Source organism: Artibeus jamaicensis, unplaced genomic scaffold (genome assembly GCF_021234435.1).
Source record: "Artibeus jamaicensis isolate MK-2021 breed Jamaican fruit bat unplaced genomic scaffold, CSHL_Jam_final contig_525, whole genome shotgun sequence".
NCBI classification, from domain to species: Eukaryota; Metazoa; Chordata; class Mammalia; order Chiroptera; family Phyllostomidae; genus Artibeus; species Artibeus jamaicensis.
The window spans coordinates 4,384,327-4,401,128 of NW_026521874.1; the positions used below are offsets into that span (position 1 = coordinate 4,384,327).

The following is a 16,802-nucleotide window of genomic DNA, read 5'->3' on the forward strand; positions in this document are numbered from 1 at the left end:
CTGTAGTCTCCTTGCTGAGGAAGAAACTTTCTGGTTTGCCCAGGGAAAGGGGCTGGGGGCTAATGCCTGGAGACACCATCGGTAATTGCCTGGATGCAGCACTAGTCTGTAAAAGATAGTCACACTGTTAATTAAACTGTATTTAACTTGGATTTTAGATTTTAGAATTTTGGATTTCAGAATGCTAAATTTAAATGACACTAGATTTTTCTGTGATTTACTTCATACCATGTGGATGATACAAAAGCTAGGAAACCAGGTATGTTTTACATTCAATTATCAGTCCATTTTGATGAATTTTTGAGGAAGTCAAACTGATGTAATAAACCAGCTGGTGAAAAGAACTAAGGCAGATTAACTAGTAAAAGAATAAAATAATAGCTATAAAGTACAGTCATTGCTAGACTAGCTGACTAAGGGGCTTGGAAATGTGGACTTGATAGAGAGCAACAAACTCAATGTCAAGGGCTGGTGTTTTACTTAGTTACTATTCAAATTAAAAGGAGTACACAGATTAGTATAAATACTATATTTATTAAATATCTTTACAGTTTATTTAAATGTATTTACAGAACTATTCCTGCATAAGTTATATTTCAGACATCCAATTCAGATCATTGCCTCTTCGGTAAGACAAATAATGATAGTCTCAAAACAGAAAAAAGCAGCTCATTAATATACACAAATTCAAACCTGCTTCATTACTTAGCTATCTTTGCCACAAACTACCTGCTAACAGTTAAAATTTTGACATGGACATTGTCAATTTTTAGTCAAGAAGTCCAATTTCACAAAGGATTTAATTTTTTATGAATAAAATCTAATTTTTTTGGCTTTATAATTTCAGTTTTATAAGCAGATTTTGGGGTTTTTTTGGTATTGTAAAATTTGTTAAATGCTAAAATGTATCATTTCTAGGAAAATTGGATGCTGTAGCTTCCACCAAAGATAGCTGGTATAAGGTGACAAGGAACCAAGAACTTATTACCGTTCTAGCCAATCTTGTTTACAATCTCTAAAATGCTCAAAACTGACTCAGTAAATTCCTACAATTCCTGCTTTGTTACTTGATGTGGTAGGTTGGTGGTACTTGAAGGTGGTCCTGAAGGCTACTGTTCTATCCAGAACAAATGTGGCTGATAGGAGAGACACTCCCATCATGCAAAGCTTGAAATCTAGTTGCTAATCTAAACACAGCCTGACCCCCAGACGTGCACACCTGGAATGGATTCTTTTGTGACATAGTACTCATCAACCATGTCAAGCCAGCACAGTAATTCAGGACAAATAACTTGATTCCCCCCTCATTTCTTCTTTCAGTTTTTAAGAGCCTATGGACTCTACTGCTTATCTGTTGGGTAAATTTTCTTTTGTGCGCAGGCAGCTTAAGTTCACAGGAAGAAATAAGGTTCTGATATGTTTAGAGTGCACATTTTAAAACAGAACAAAATAAAAATTTCAAGCATGTGATAAAAATATTGATTTTTTTATAATACAGTATTGCTTTATAAATATAGATGGAAAAGCTATAAACTTTACTGGTCTTTGGTGCATCCAGAGAGGGATAAATAATTTGCCATTTGTAAATTAGAAATCCAAATTCTCTTTTGTTATAAAAGTCCATTACATGAGGCATGTGTGCGTGTTGCTTTATACTGCTTAACTTAAAATACAATTGACACACACATCAAGTTCAGAATCAGACACACCAGTGGCATATCTCAAGTCACACCCCACAGAGACTTGGGTCCTGTGACCTGGAAAATTTCCACATGGGTCCCACACAGCCTCTGACACTGAGAGTGGAAGGAGAGTTACTTGGTCAGCAGCCCTCCCACTGACCACTGGCAGTCATAAAATTAAGTGCATAACACAAAAAGGACTGGGAGAAGAGAGACTGTTTTGTGTACAAATCTACAGGCCCGGTCCAAAGTCAGTTCCACTGTGAAACTCAATTCTTGTCCCACTAATTTCAATGTCACTGGAACAAATATATTGTCGATTTCTTACGATCATTTCTCAAAAAGGTAAGTTGATTAAATGAGTTGTGTCAAAACACCACCAATCTAGCTTTACAAAGATTGTGTCTGACGAGTTAAATGAGAGCAGAGAAGAGCCACTGACTTAACCAGCTCTACCAGGAACCAAATGTAGGCATTGCAAAATTAATGCAAAACATATCCAGATCATTGGCTACAAACTTCTGACCAGAAATAATTAAAAACCCAATAAAAGAACAAATGTTGTCAGCCCAAGTATAAATATACTCCTTCAAACAAAACCCTCTGGATGCAACTTTCTTTACTCTCTAAGTATACAGAGACTGCAAATAGTTTGTGCAAAATAAATACCCCGCCACTTGCCACTCTGGCTTCCATGTTTTATCACAGCTCGATGGGGTCTCGTCATTTAAACAGTCTCCCTCCACCAACCCCCTCCCCGCCCAGTCTCCTCTACCAAAGAACTGTTTTGTCAAGTCAGGGTAGTTAAGGCATTCTGACATGTAATTAAAAGGTGATTCAAAATAGATATCTAACATTATGCCAATTTAGGAATAGTAGATAAATTACGGAACAGCTTACAAATGAATAACTCATTCTTATTATAAATGAAATGCCTGTTACAAGCATGATGCATTGAAATATAGTAATGACATGTACATGGTACATGTTAAACAATTTTAAATAAAACAAAAGCTTAACAGTTACTCAAATATACAGTACAAATTCACAAAACAAAATCTTTAAAACAAGTTGAGGTAACCTCAAACATAAGTTGTGATGCAATAAACCAGGGAGTAAGTATCTCTTTTAGAGACACTTTCTATATTCTCCTCAAGTAGATTCTCATCAGGTTTAATTGCATTCTCATCTATATACCAATGTTACCTGACTTATATATAAAACATGGCTTTAATTTAAGGATTGCTAAGCATATATATTTTTCTACCACCAAGTTAATGAAGGAAAAAAACTGACCCCAAAATATATATCTTTACAGCAGTTGACTTGTACAGAAACCTTAAAAATAAGTTTGAGCTTGCAGATAATGAGAAAACTGAATGCGGGATACTTAAACTATACACTGCAAGATGGCTATTCAGAAACTGTAAACATTAAGCTTGATTCAGAAACTCCTAAATTTCTGTGTAGGGCAAATGCAAACCTCAGATCATCACTAGTTTTCCTCGTGGACGTCTGTGCTGCCGCTGCTGCCCACGGCGCCCTTCTGCACGGACTCCTGAATTTGGTGCATGCTCGTCTGCAGAAAGCAGGCTACTAACAAAAGGTCTGAGTGAAACCAAAAGTAGCATGACCATCAAAAGTCCCCAAACTCAAAGAAACGGCTGTCCGTTTTCAATCCATAAGGCCTACAGGCCTAGAGCTTCCATGTGGGGGCATCGCATCAGACGGCTGGGAGGAGTTTCGGCCATAACATTAAGTTTCTTGGCTTTGAGGAGTTTACACTCTTGAGTAATAAATAGTCCCACTAAAAAATTTCGGTAAAGAGTTCCCCCACCCCTCCTGCAGATTAGGCCACCAGCCTGTGATTTGGACTAATGAATAAACTCCCAAAATGCTGATCACAGGACCACAATTAAGCATCTTTTAAAAACCATGAAAACATCTACATCCATAGAATTAAACTGGATTTTTCTTCCAATTTGTAATAAACCCTGCCCCCAAAATCCTGGGATCAAGATTTCATAATCCAGAACAATATTTTATAGCAGAATTATAAGCCCCTGAAAAATAGGAGTTTATAATGAAAACACAAAGCCACACCCAATCATAACAAAGACTTGTATAGTACACATGTAACATTTCTTTTGATGAATAATGTGTGTTTTTAGTAGATGTACCATAACATATAATTTGTGTTAGACTTTTAAAATCCCTTTTATGCACTGTAATTTTGAATTCACTTTACCAACATTACTCATTTTCTTCAATACTTCAAGCATTTTTGAAAAGTAGTAGCCATTTTGGCTTTGAAAACCTCCACCCCACCATGGAAAGGACAATGAGAAGTGAAGGTCAATCTTCAAATCTTGATTCTCTTCCAAGTTGCTGGCAGATGTGAGCTAGTGAATGACAGTAGTGGTTCTCAACAAAGATCTCAACGGGGTCTCAGAGACAGGCAAAGCCTTACATCACTGGCCATTGAGATCAGTGGCAAAGAAATGTGGTCCCGCCAGCAGGATCCGCACATGCGGCTGGGGAGAATTTGGGGGAACGAAAGGAAAGGCAGGAGTTGACACCTAGGTGAGTCAGTCTGTATACTCTGCCACTATTGAAAGAAGGACGGTGATGTCATCTGGCTTTCCACCTAAAATGAAAATGAAAAGGTATTCATGTATCTTAAAAGGAAGTGTCAATCAAAACTGTAAGCCTAAAAAAGTATTAGGATGCTAATGATTGCAATCCAGTATCTTCTAGTAAAGAAAAGAAAAAAAATTTGATAAAGAGAGGTTAAACAAAAACACCAAGAGATTATATGTAATTTAACTGAAGTTGAAAAGAAAAAAACACTCCTTGCTCTTTAAAACAGGAGCTCTGTTAAAAAGGCCACCACATCTTCTGTTTATAGCAATCACAATGAAGACAAAAGCTGGGTAAGATAAATTCTGTCTGGCGAGAAGTAACATGTTTCTACCCGTAAGCCTAATTTGGACAAACATACCCACTGTTTTGAAACCAGGAAGTCTTGTATTCTAATCTGCCAAACAGCTATGGCATGTGCTTTTTTTCTATTTTAATATTTCCTGGAGGGCTAAGAAATGCTTTCCATGTCATACATATATATCATTCAGTAGCCAGAAGGACTCTTCGAGCAAGGACAGTGTAACATTGCTTCCCTCTTCAAAACCTGCTGTGGCAGTTTGGCAGGCAAATACTGTCCATGAGTCCCGCAAAGCCAGAGGAAGGGAGAAGTGAAATGTCAGACCCGTGAAGGGCACAATGTTAAACTGCTGGGAATGGCCAGTCCCTCCAGACAGAGCCTGGAGGCCTTTTGGGCTCAGGTCCAAGCAGTGCAGTGGTGGCAACACAGGGCTTCAGGTTCCGCCTGCCTGTGCAGCCTGTGAAGTTCAGTTCTGAAGGGCATCTTCTGTGGAGAAGATGAGACAACATGCACTTTGCTCTGCTCTTGTCTTCCAGTGGAAAGACCTGATGACCTGGCATAAAGCCACTGGCTCAGAGCTGGGCAAGGACCCTCAATAGTCTCACCGCTCTCCCCCACCCCCATGCTCTAGGTTACCTTCCCCCACAGTCCCAAGTGTTCCCTTCTTACTATGTTCCCAATTAGTCTCTATGACCTTCCTAAAGAATGCTTACCTCTCACATTCAGTCCGTTGTCACATGCAAACTGTGCGAAAGGTGACATATAATTTGGGTCATAGGCCAGCTCATGAGCTTGCTCAGCAATGCTTCTTGCTGTTTGTTGTATACTCTCATAATTTGAATTCTAAGATGAAGGATGAGGGAGTTATTTTTACCATAATATCTCACAGGACTTCTGTATTGAAGTAAACTTACAAATACCACTTTTTAAAACAGTAACATTTACCTAATCACAGTTTCCACCACTTCATGTTTCACTCCAGCCAGAGAAGACATTAAAACGCTACACCCCGACTAAATGAAATGAGACCTGGTGCTGCCTGCACACAATGTGAAATCAGAAAGTTTTTGCTAGATGGCCTTGGGCCCAGAAAGTTTGGATTTTGAATTCTGTATTTTTCCCCCATTTCAAATGCTTAAAGGTATTTTTGCTAAAATGAGATGAGAGTGAAAGGGCAAATTTTGATAGCACTTAAGGGATGAGTTCAATTTCCTTTCTTAGGAACGCACCCCTTGCCAACCCCGGTTTGTTCTCTAAGTAAGAGCTGCCAGTTACCCTGGTGCAAATGCCTTCGGAACTTTGCACCCTGATGCAAGATGCTTGCTTAGCTATAGAATCTTGAGTCACACCCTTACCCTTGCTGCTTCAACTTCCTCGTCAATAAAACAGGATGGGACACAAGACCCATCTTAGCTCTAACATTCCAACATTCAGAATGGTTTCAGTATAAGTAACAGGCCTCTGTTTCAATGCTACCTCGTTGAGAGGCCTTCCTTGACCAATCTTTCTACCCTAGCAGCCCCTCTCTATTCTCTGTCCCTTCACCCTGCTTTCTGTCCTTATTTACTAAGGACATTACAGAGAGGGGCAAAAGGGGGTTTCTAGTTGTTCATAAGGAAAATAATACAATAATTAACAAATAATAATATCAGATTCAGAATAAACTCTGAGTTTCTCGTGTATTATCTGTCTTCTTCCAGTAGAAGATAAACTCCAGAGGGCAGGGAATATGTCACTTCTGCTCACCACCCAGCCACCACACAGGAGCGCAGTGCCACTACTTGTAAGCACCTGGTCTTTAGTGGACCTCACAGATGAGACCTGGACTAAGGATTTCATGTGCACGGTCTCAGTTAATCATCATAACCCTCTAAAACAGGACCTTCTGTACCCCCATTTACAGGTGAGAAAAATATTGCTCAAACCATTTAAAAACTTGCTCAAAGCTATACGGGTTAGTGATAAAAGCATGAGAAAAGGTTCCCTTTTCCCAGAGTTAGTATTTTTACAAAGCCAAGAGAATGTGGAGAGACTGATTTTCACTTCCACTCTCTGTATGGGTCAAGTCTGAACTGTTCTGTTGCTGGTGGCAGCTCAGATCACATCGAGGCCCCCAGCTGCCTGCTGTCCTTGGCCGCTGTCTTGGCTGGCTTTCGTACGACAACTTCCTATTTTTCCCAGCCTCAACGGCCAGCTGGGTTTGCTATGAGAACAAAAGGAGAAAAGGACCAGGAGCCAACCACTATTAAATACCATTAAAATACAATAAAAAGTACAAATAATAAATTTCTTAGCTAGACTTATCCTACCTTTACCACCCTACTAAAAGTTTAGGCAGGAAGAAGCCTTTTTTCCCTCACATGATCCATTTGTGAATATTTCCATTTACAATTGCTTGAAAGATTAGAACTGTTACTTTCCTATATTCACAAAATAGTCCTTTTTAAAACTATAAAAAGTGATAATGCAATTGAATCAAGAAAACTCAACTGGGCCCTGGCTGGTGTAGCTCAGTGGATTGAGCGCGGGCCTGCGAACCACACGATCGCGGTTCGATTCCCAGTCAGGGCACATGCCTGGGTTGCAGGCCGGTTCCCTGCAGGCCAGTTCCCAGCAGGGGACGCACAAAAGGCAACCATACATTGATGTTTCTCTCCCTCTCTCCTTCCCCCACTTCCCCTCTAAAGATAAATAAATAATAAAATATTTAAAAAAAAGAAAAAAGAAAATTCAACTGCCCAGAGAGGGCTGTTTTTTCCAAGGAACAACCTTTGAGTTAATTACCTTTAACTTTTTTAGCTCCTGCAGGATCATATAATCAGGCATGTTGTCAAAGAGTCCATCTGTGGCTGTCAGGATAATGTCTCCCAACTGGACATCAAAAGATGTGCTATCAGCAGCATCTGGGCTGTGACAAGGACAGGGGAGGGGCAAAGTTGAGAGAGCTCTTTAGAGATACTGTGCAAAGTTTTCAATAGGCACCATGTTACAATGAAATGAGGCCTTAAGAAAAACTAAATTATAATAAGAGTAAATAATAGAAGTTAATCATTCTGGAACTCCTAACCTTAAAAAAATTCATCAAAAACTCTGATTTAAATATTTCAAAAGCTTAACTGAAACTACCAAGTAAAACACAGTGTGGTGATTAGTCACATTTGGTTTAAAAGGAAGAGGCCTTCTTTTCTGAGTCAGATACTAACATGCCTCTAAAATCCCAGGGCAAATGACTCTTTATTTCCTAATTCTTTAGAGCCACATTCCATCCTCTCTTATTCATTTTCCACTCATCCATTTCCCAGCATACTTGAATCTGGCTCTAGGAGGCTCTGTTACAGCGGAACCACTAATCGAGCACCATGGAGGAAAGCAGGCAAATCCTGTAAGAATTCATTCATAGGAAATACCTACAATACTATAGTACTAGTAATTGCTAGTATATTACTGGTAATACCATGTTAGTCAAGTCTGAACTGTTCTGTTGCTGGTGGCAGCTTTCCCAAAAGTGTGCCTGGACCATAGCAGGTCTTCTGTGTGTAGTGACTAAATGAATGAAGAAACAAAGTAGCTGGCCCTCCAAACTTGGGGGAAAACAAACATTCTGAAATGCAGAGAGGAAGACACGAAAGTGAAACAGGTAACAGTGGCCGCCACTGAGGAGAGGATGTGTGGCTGGGGGCAGGGACAGGAGGTAGATATTACACTACATCCTTTTGTATAGAACTTTTAGAAAGAAAGATAGGAGACTTTTTTTCCTCTAACAAAACCTGATGAACACAGACATAATGGGAAAAAAACCCAGGTGGCGAGAACAGAAAAGATCATACATTCAAAGAAGCAATGGCCCCGAGTGGCTGATTCTCAGCCTCTTCCAAAGGCTGGATTTCCTGCTTCCAGGGCCTCCCAAGTGAGGAAGGGTGAGAGAGATACCTAATAATCCGCCTTAACCTGTGATTAGGGGACGAGAGCCAGGAAAAACTCATACACTGACCCAGAAGGGAGGGGCCAGAACCAAAGCACCCTAAGCCTGACAGAAAACCCCCCAAACCTGTGTAAGCGACACAGAATAAATTTGTGAAGAGAAAACATAAAAACTAACAACCCACCCTGTTCGGGATTTATACCGAGTGGACTGAGGAAACTTCTGGTTCATCTACTTCTGACTGAGGAAAGCAGCAGCACATCTACAACTTCTGGGATAGGGTCTGTCAAGGAATCAACTAACATACATGTATATAGCAAATAGTGTGTAAAAACAGCTACTAAACGAAAACCTGTAAGTTAAAGTTAAAATAATAATTCATAGAGAAGATCGACTAAGAGCTAAGGAGATAAGATACATCAGTGGGGGATATGACTAAAACTGGTGGAAACCGGGTTGATTTATTCTGCAGAATGAAGAGAAACTATACAAGATCCTTCACATTTGCTCAGTCTTGGGAAGCTAATCAGACTCTAGAAGTTTAGATCAATGACCAGGCTGGCCCTGAAGCTCTATTTTACGCTGAGGCTGTTCTTTCCCCAGGAGTGTCCTTTGCTATTCTGCCTGTGAGAGACTCGCTACCATTGGACAGTTTGTCCTCTTCTCCCAACACTCCCACCCATGAGCTTGGTGTTCTGCCAGCTGCAGTTCTGCCCATTTTGACTGAACATACTGTGCTGCTGGAAACTTTGCCTGCACTGAAACGCGAGCTGAAGTCACATGCTAGCAAGCTGTCTCTGGGCTCCAGGGGAAGCAACCCCCACCTCGCTGGCAGGCCAGGCCGAGTGCTGCCCTAACCAGACTTTCCCAAAGATAGTGTGTGAGATACGCCAGGGCTGCTCTAGCTCTCAGAAGTCAAAACAAGAAGAATCAAATAAAGGAAAATGAAAGCACTGTTCTCTAAAAACTGTTAGCTGCCTTGATACCTACCAAGGCTTTGGGGTCCTGAATTCTCCCCAGTCCAATACGCTTAATATTAATGTGTATTACAGCCAACTGAAGAAGGGCCCATAATCCAATATTCTCCCAAATGTGTGCAAGAGAAACATCAATCAGTTGCCTCTCACTGGCCCCCAATCAGGCACCCGGCCCACAACCCAGGCATGTGTCCTGACAAAATTAAACCTGTAACCTTTCGATTTGTAGGACCATGTTCAACCCACTGAGCTATACCAGTCAGGGCTAAACAAAATATCTTTTGAAGTCAATCTAAAAGGTCTTCCTGCCCTGGCTGGTGTGGCTCAGTGGACTGAGTGCCGGCCTTCGAACTGAAAGGTCGCTGAATTCCCAGTCAGGGCACAGGCCTGGGTTGTGAGCCAAGTCTCCACAGGGGGCATGCAAGAGGCAACCTGTCCTTGTGTCTCTCATACACTGATGTTTCTCTTTCCTTCCCTTTCTCCCTCCTTTCCCCTCTCTCTAAAAATAAATAAATAAAATCCTAAGAAATAAAAAAATTAAAGGTCCTCCTGTTTAAGAACATTCTCAGTGTGCCTTCTTTTCTCACATGAGAATGAAAACCTTTTATCTCCACTGTGATTAAGGGGGGTGGGAGGGAACCTGTGGGTGGGCCGTGTGCTATTCACACTTAATGGTGAAAGGAGAGACTACCTGTCACTCAAGACGACTCCCTCGGCTTCCGGTGGTGCGATTGAGAGCTGGAATGGAGTGTTGAAGTAATGCTGCTGCTCATCTGATCGATGTACAACTTCACCACCCCTGACGACCAGAAAGCCTGAATCGCCAAGGTTTGCTGTATGTAAGCGGTGGCTTGTTCTGTCCAGCACCACGATGCAGGCAGTACTGCTACCTAGAAACAAAAATGGTCTCCATTTATTTTCTCTTCCCAGGCTGCCTCTGTATACATATTTTTAATCAAATTACCCCTAAGAGCAACATGCCATAATTTGAATGTCTTTTGCTTAATTAAAAAGGACCTTTCTTAATTATGATCCATGTTACCAGCAAATGTCATCCATAGCCTGATCAGGGTTCAAATGGTGGGAAAGAAGAGATTTATTATACATAATAAGTGGGTCACTGATGATCTGAATTCTTCCATTTGCAGAGACAGAAAACAATAAAGATAGTTGGTATTTAACCACATTATTTTTTTTTAAGATTTTATTTATTTATCTTTACAGGGGAAGGAGAAAGGGAGAGAAACATCAATGTATGGTTGCCTCTAGTGCTTCCCCTGCTGGGAAATAGCCTGCAGGGAACTGGCCTGCAACCCAGGCACGTCCTCTGACTTGGAATCGAACCGCAATCCTCTGGTTCGCAGGCCCGTGCTCAATCCACTGAGCTACACCAGCCAGGGCTAACCGCATTATTTCATTTCAGTAGTGCTATGCCAAAAGCTCAAAAGCATGTTGTTGAAATATTAAGCTTTAATATTTAAATGCCAGAATGAGAATGTTACATTTCCCCTAAACTTCTCCTCAGTAACTAGCAGGAAACCTGCACAAAATTCACTAACATTTAAGAAAGGGCACACAATGACAAATTTTAACCAGATCTCCATCTGTTGAGGTCACGAAGAACTTTTATTGGGGATTGACTCGCTATGAAGTAACAAGACTAATTTCCCCGGGTAGGTTGTAGAATCAACCTGTTTGCTTTACAGAGACTACTAATGTTCAGACAGAAGAGATCACATTCTAAGTGGAGAGCAAAAAGCTTCTGTGTACCTTTGTAGCATACAGCTTACATGACCTTTCTCAGAATGAAAGGCAGTTAGTAAATCTAGTAAGAACACTTTCAAGCACTAGAACTTAAACCTACACCGAAAAAGAAAAGGCAAAATAGAAAATTAAGCAGTTTACCAAGAACTATATGAAAAATTATCACCACACTACTAACCATTTTGTCTATTAGTTTAACAAGAATCAAAAAAAAAAATGCATGGTGTTATTAAGAGTGTAGCAAACATGGTCACTGCTCATTCCAGTAGTGAAAGGGTAAAACTAAACAACCTTTTAAAGGCAATATAGCCCTGAAAAATGTGCATATCCACCAGTGAGAATTTATTCTAAGAAAGTAATTAGAGATGCAAATAAGAGTTGAGTACAAAACTATTGTTTAAGATCAGGAAGAACGGGAAACAACCTCAACATCTAAAATTAAAGGATTGGTTAAATAAATTACAGTTCATTGGTATAATGGCAGCCTATACGCTGTCACATAGTACCTGAAGAGTGTTCTTTTAAAAAATATATATTTCATTGATTATGCTATTACAGTTGTTCTATTCCCCCCCTTCATTCCCCTCCACCCTGCACAGCATCTCCCCCACCATTACCCCCCTTTAGTTTATGACCACGTGTCTCAAGTTCTTTAGATTCTATATTTCCCCTTCTATTCTTGCCCTCCTGCCTATTTTCTACCTACCGTCTATGCTACTTATTTTCTGTACCTTCTGCCCCTTTCTCCTCCTCCCACTGCCCTGTTGCTAACCCTCCATGTGATCTGCATTTTTATGGTTCTGCTTCTGACCTAGCTGTCCTCTTAGTTTGCTTTTGTTTTAGGTGTGGTTGTTAATAACTGTGAGTTTGCTGTCCTTTCACTGTTCGTATTTTTTTATCTTCTTTTTCTTAGATAAGTCCCTTTAACATTTCATATAATAAGGGCTTGGTGATGATGAACTCCTTGAATTTGACCTTATCTGAGAAGCACTTTATCTGTCCTTCCATTCTAAATGAAAGCTTTGCTGGATAGAACAATCTTGGTTGTAGGTCTTTGGATTTCATGACTTGGAATACTTCTTTCCAGCCCAGTCTTGCCTGTAAAGTCTCTTTTGAGAAATCCACTGACAGTCTAATGGGAACTCCTTTGTAGGTGACTGTCCCCTTATCTCTTGCTGCTTCTAGGATTCTCTCCTTCATTTAATCTTGGCTAATGTAATGATGATGTGCCTTGGTGTGTTCCTTCTTGGGTCCAACTTCTTTGGGACTCTCTGAGCTTCCTGGATATCCTGGAAGTCTATTGCCTTTGCCAGTTGGGGAAGTTCTCCTTTATTATTTGTTCAAATAAGGTTTCCACTTGCTCTTTCTTTTCCCCTTCTGGTACCCCTATAATTCGGATGTTGGAGCGTTTAAAGATGTCCTGGAGGTTCCTAAGCCTCTCCTCATTTTTTTGAATTCTTGTTTCTTCATATTTTTCTGTTTGGTCATTTTTTTTCTTCCTTCTAGTCCACTCCCTTGATTTGAGTCCCAGTTTCCTTTCCATCACCATTGGTTTCCTGTGCATTTTCCTTCCTTTCAATTAGTTTAGCCTTCATATGTTCCTCTAATTTGTGACTAAAATCAACCTGTTCTGTGAGCATCCTGATCACCAGTGTTTTGAACTGTGCATCTGAAAGTTTGGCTATTTCTTGGTCGCTTAGAGTTATCAGCTCTGGGGCTTTCAGTTCTTCTTGAGCCATGTTTTGGTGTGTTTGCACCTGTTACATATGACGAGCAGAGCCCTAGGTGTTCACCAGGGTGGGGCCACCCAGGTCGCTGGGTTGTGAGCTGTATGTGGGGGCGGGGTCAAAGAGGGGCAATAGTGGTCCCCTCTGCTGCTTCTCGCTGGTGGGGCCTGCATGGTCTGTCTCACTGTTCCCTCCTTTGCTGGTTTATCTGTGCGCAAAAGTGTGACCATGGCCTGCCACCTTGCACCCTCGCTGGGTCTGCCCGTTGCCACCACGCGCCTGGGATCTGCCCACGGCTTCCTGCACGCCTGCATGCCTGGGTTGGGGGATTTTTCCTGCCCGCTCTGCTGCTGACTCCGCCCCTCTTACTGGTCTGGCTGAAGGGTTCATTGTTGTCGGACTTCTGTATAGTTCAATTTTCTGTGTTTTGGCTGTGTTTTTTGTTACTAAAACTTTGTTGTCTTTAAACTTCATTGTGCAAGAAGGCACAGTGTTTCCACCTACGCCTCCATCTTGGTGGAAGTGAAGAGTATTCTCTTAAGTAAGTCAGCCTGCCTGTGTCTGAATGACGGCTCTGCCACTTACTAGCTGTGTGACCTGGGGCAAATTACTTAGCTTCTCAGTGCCTAAGTTTCCCACATCTATAAAAATGGGGATAACAGTAATTACCTAATAGCAGTGTTTATGAGGATAAAATTAGTTAAATCATGTCAAACACTTAATAACATATAATAAGTGTTAGCTTTTTGACAACCACTATATTGTTAGAGAAATATTCAAAAAGGAAAGATAAAAAAAAAAAAGAGGAAAGATGATGAGTCAGACAAGTAGGTTACAAGCTAATAAAGGCCAAACTGTTAAGATGACAGTTAAAAAGCAAAATGAAACAAAATAAACAAGGTGTTGAACTAGCTATGTTAAATATCAGGACTCCATCATTCTCTATTTTCTAGCTGTGTGACTGACTGCCAGTAGGCAAGTCTCTTACCATATTTTTTGGACCATAAGACACACCTAGGTTTTAGAGGAAAATAGGAAAAAAAATTGGAAGCAAAAAAAAGGTAAAATATTTAATGACATAAACAACATAATATTTCACCAATGTAAATGTAAACAGAACTCAACAGCAGCATTGACAACCATTATTCCTCCCAAATTTGGGGGTGGGGGCAGGGAGGAAGGTGCATCTTATAGTCCAAAAAATATGGTATTCTGCCTAGGCCTCAGTTTCTTTCTAACATAATGGTGGATAAAAGTACCTACAAACCTAGCTCAGGGTGCTGTTGTAAGCACACTATAGATTCAATTCCTGTTACCGTTATTCTATTCACGAACATACAGAAAAAAAAATATCAGGGAGAATGATCACTAATTTAATTTTTACTATTAATTTTTTCTAAATGAAAATGTATAACTTAATAACTTAAAAACACTTAAGTATAAGCATTTGTTTCATCGTAATGTTCAGAAATTCTATTCCCTTGTTTCTACAGTATATACACAGGTACTAACCCGACACTTTAATGCTAAGCTATCTAGTCCTTATCCATTAAGTGTGAAAGAAAAACACAAGTACTACAATTAACTGGTAGTGCTTCAGACAACCTACTGCATAGCTTACATCGGTGCTAAGACTGTCAATTACCCTTCCTTCCTAACTCAACGGAGAGAAACATTTATCATTGACAGAATCATCATACAAAAGATCTTCTGAAAGCTAATGGAATTAATCTGAGAACAAAAAAAATGACAGAGGAGAAGCACAGCCTTGAAATTTTTGCTGCAGTAAGGACTCATGTTGATTATTACTCACTGATAAACTGAGGCCATCATTTTTTGCTACCCTTGTGTCCATAACCCGCTGAGTGAGAACCAAAAGGGTCTTCACCAGTGAAGGAGCTTTAATATGCAAAGAAATACCAACAAAGGCAAGCCCAGCCTTACAGAATCATCCGGGCTTGGCGCAACGCTCCTCCTCTGCCTCTTCACATCACTGCTGAGTGCATGTGGCACAGGCTCCCACAGCCTGATACTGGGAGAAGAGCTTATCCTTCTTAGGTGTTTGGAGAGGAACAAGTAGGCAAAGAAGAAAAGATGCTGAAGACAACAGCAGTGAGTGTTCAGATGACTGACCAGTCCACACAGGCACCCAAGCAAATCCTTCACACTATCATAGAAATGTTTTTATCACCTGGTCCTTTATCTTATAAACTACAACTAAGCCTTTTGTGTAGCAAACAGAGAATGGAATAACTCCTCAAATTCTTAAGATACATTGGCTTCGTAAGACCTACATCTACTTAAGGGTGTCTGAGAAAATATATGAGGAGGGACACAAAAAAATCCGGAATTATCTTCTGGAGGGTGGGCCCCTTGTAGTACAGGCTTCCCCGACTAGGTGAGTGTTCTAGGAGCCCATCTGCATCAGTGCACCAGCTGGTGTCATTGTGAGAGGCCGTGTTTGGCTTTACAGAATTTTTTTGAAGACTCTTGATGCTTTGCCCATTTCATGGTGGGTGATTCATGATGGATGCTTTGCCCATTTCGTGATGGGTGACACTCGCATGCATGAGTGCACCTGCGCACACCATGTTGAGTGTTTGGCAGTTTTTCACCAAAGAACAGCACAACCCCCCATGCCCCACCCTGTCTCGCCCCAAGTGACTTTTTTTGTTTCCCCGAGCAATTTTTTTGTTTCTCCCATGAAAAAAAGTCCTTAAAGGGAAACATTTTGCTGATGTAGAAGAGGTGAAACAAAAAATAGCAGGAACACTAAAAACTGTTCCTCGCTGAGTTCAAAAACTGTTCTGAGCAGTGGGGAAAAGTTTCAATAGGTGTATTGCATCAAATGGAGAGTACTGTGAAGGTGACTGAAGTTTAAACATGTAAGAATACATACACAATTTTTTAATAAATAAATTCCAGGGTATTTGGGGTATGCCCTTCATATGTCAATAATTAGCCTGTGGTGCCAACCCAATTCTAAAAGCAGCTAGATATTCTCAAAATGTACGTGGTTAGTGCTATCAGTTTGCCCTTTATATTGGTAGTGTTATAGGCTTTTTAGCAATTGCTGGGTTAAAAAATATTACCTAATCTTGTAAATTATCATTATTTGCAATTATATCTGAGGTTCAGTAAAACTCAGTTTACCTTTGCAGAAGGCTGTCTGTTAGATGGTAATGTCTACAATGTCTTCTTTTCCCTTAACATATTTCTGAGTGCTCAGGAAGCTTTAAGTCCATTCCTTTTCATATACACAGAAGGAAGGAAAGAAGGAAGGAAGGAAGGAAGGAAGGAAGGAAGGAAGGAAGGAAGGAAGGAAGGAAGGGAGGGAGGGAGGGAGGGAGGGAGGGAGGGAGGGAGGGAGGGAGGGAGGGAGGGAGGGAGGGAGGGAGGGAGGGAGGGAAGGGAACACAAAACAAAACTACCAGGGTCTTTCCATTTAACATATGAAGTAAGGGGGTCCGAGGTTAAGTGGCTTGCCTAAGTCATATGGCAAGTTGATGCAGAGATGCTAGAAATAGAATCGGGGATGTTTCACTATGCCAAACGAGCTCCAAATTGCATGTCCAAAATAGCAGATTAAGATGAAGTGGTATATTGAAACCTAAAGGCCAAGATTTTTCTTCAGTTAGAAAGAAAACAAGCTGGTTAATCACAGCACAAAGAAGACAGAAGATGGCAGCAACATGATGAAAAGAACCCCTTCTTAAAAAGTATTTAAGTTGAAGGCAAAATTCTACAGTGTGGAGCTCTCCATTAACACTGAACAGAGGCTTATTTTAT

The 16,802-nt window shown here is 40.6% G+C and overlaps 1 protein-coding gene across 1 annotated transcript in view; it reads right to left on the minus strand.

Moving 5' to 3' along the window:
* Positions 1–541: 541 nt before the first annotated feature.
* The window catches only part of PPTC7 (protein phosphatase targeting COQ7), a 39,181-nt gene continuing 22,920 nt past the window's right edge, over positions 542–16,802 (minus strand). The window contains exons 3-6 of the mRNA XM_037133469.2: positions 10,214–10,412; positions 7,408–7,531; positions 5,337–5,466; positions 542–4,329 (exon numbers count right to left, since the gene is read on the minus strand). Of these exons, the coding sequence (XP_036989364.1) occupies positions 4,271–4,329; positions 5,337–5,466; positions 7,408–7,531; positions 10,214–10,412 (512 nt within the window). The 3' untranslated portion in view covers positions 542–4,270. The remainder of the gene's footprint in view (positions 4,330–5,336; positions 5,467–7,407; positions 7,532–10,213; positions 10,413–16,802) is intronic.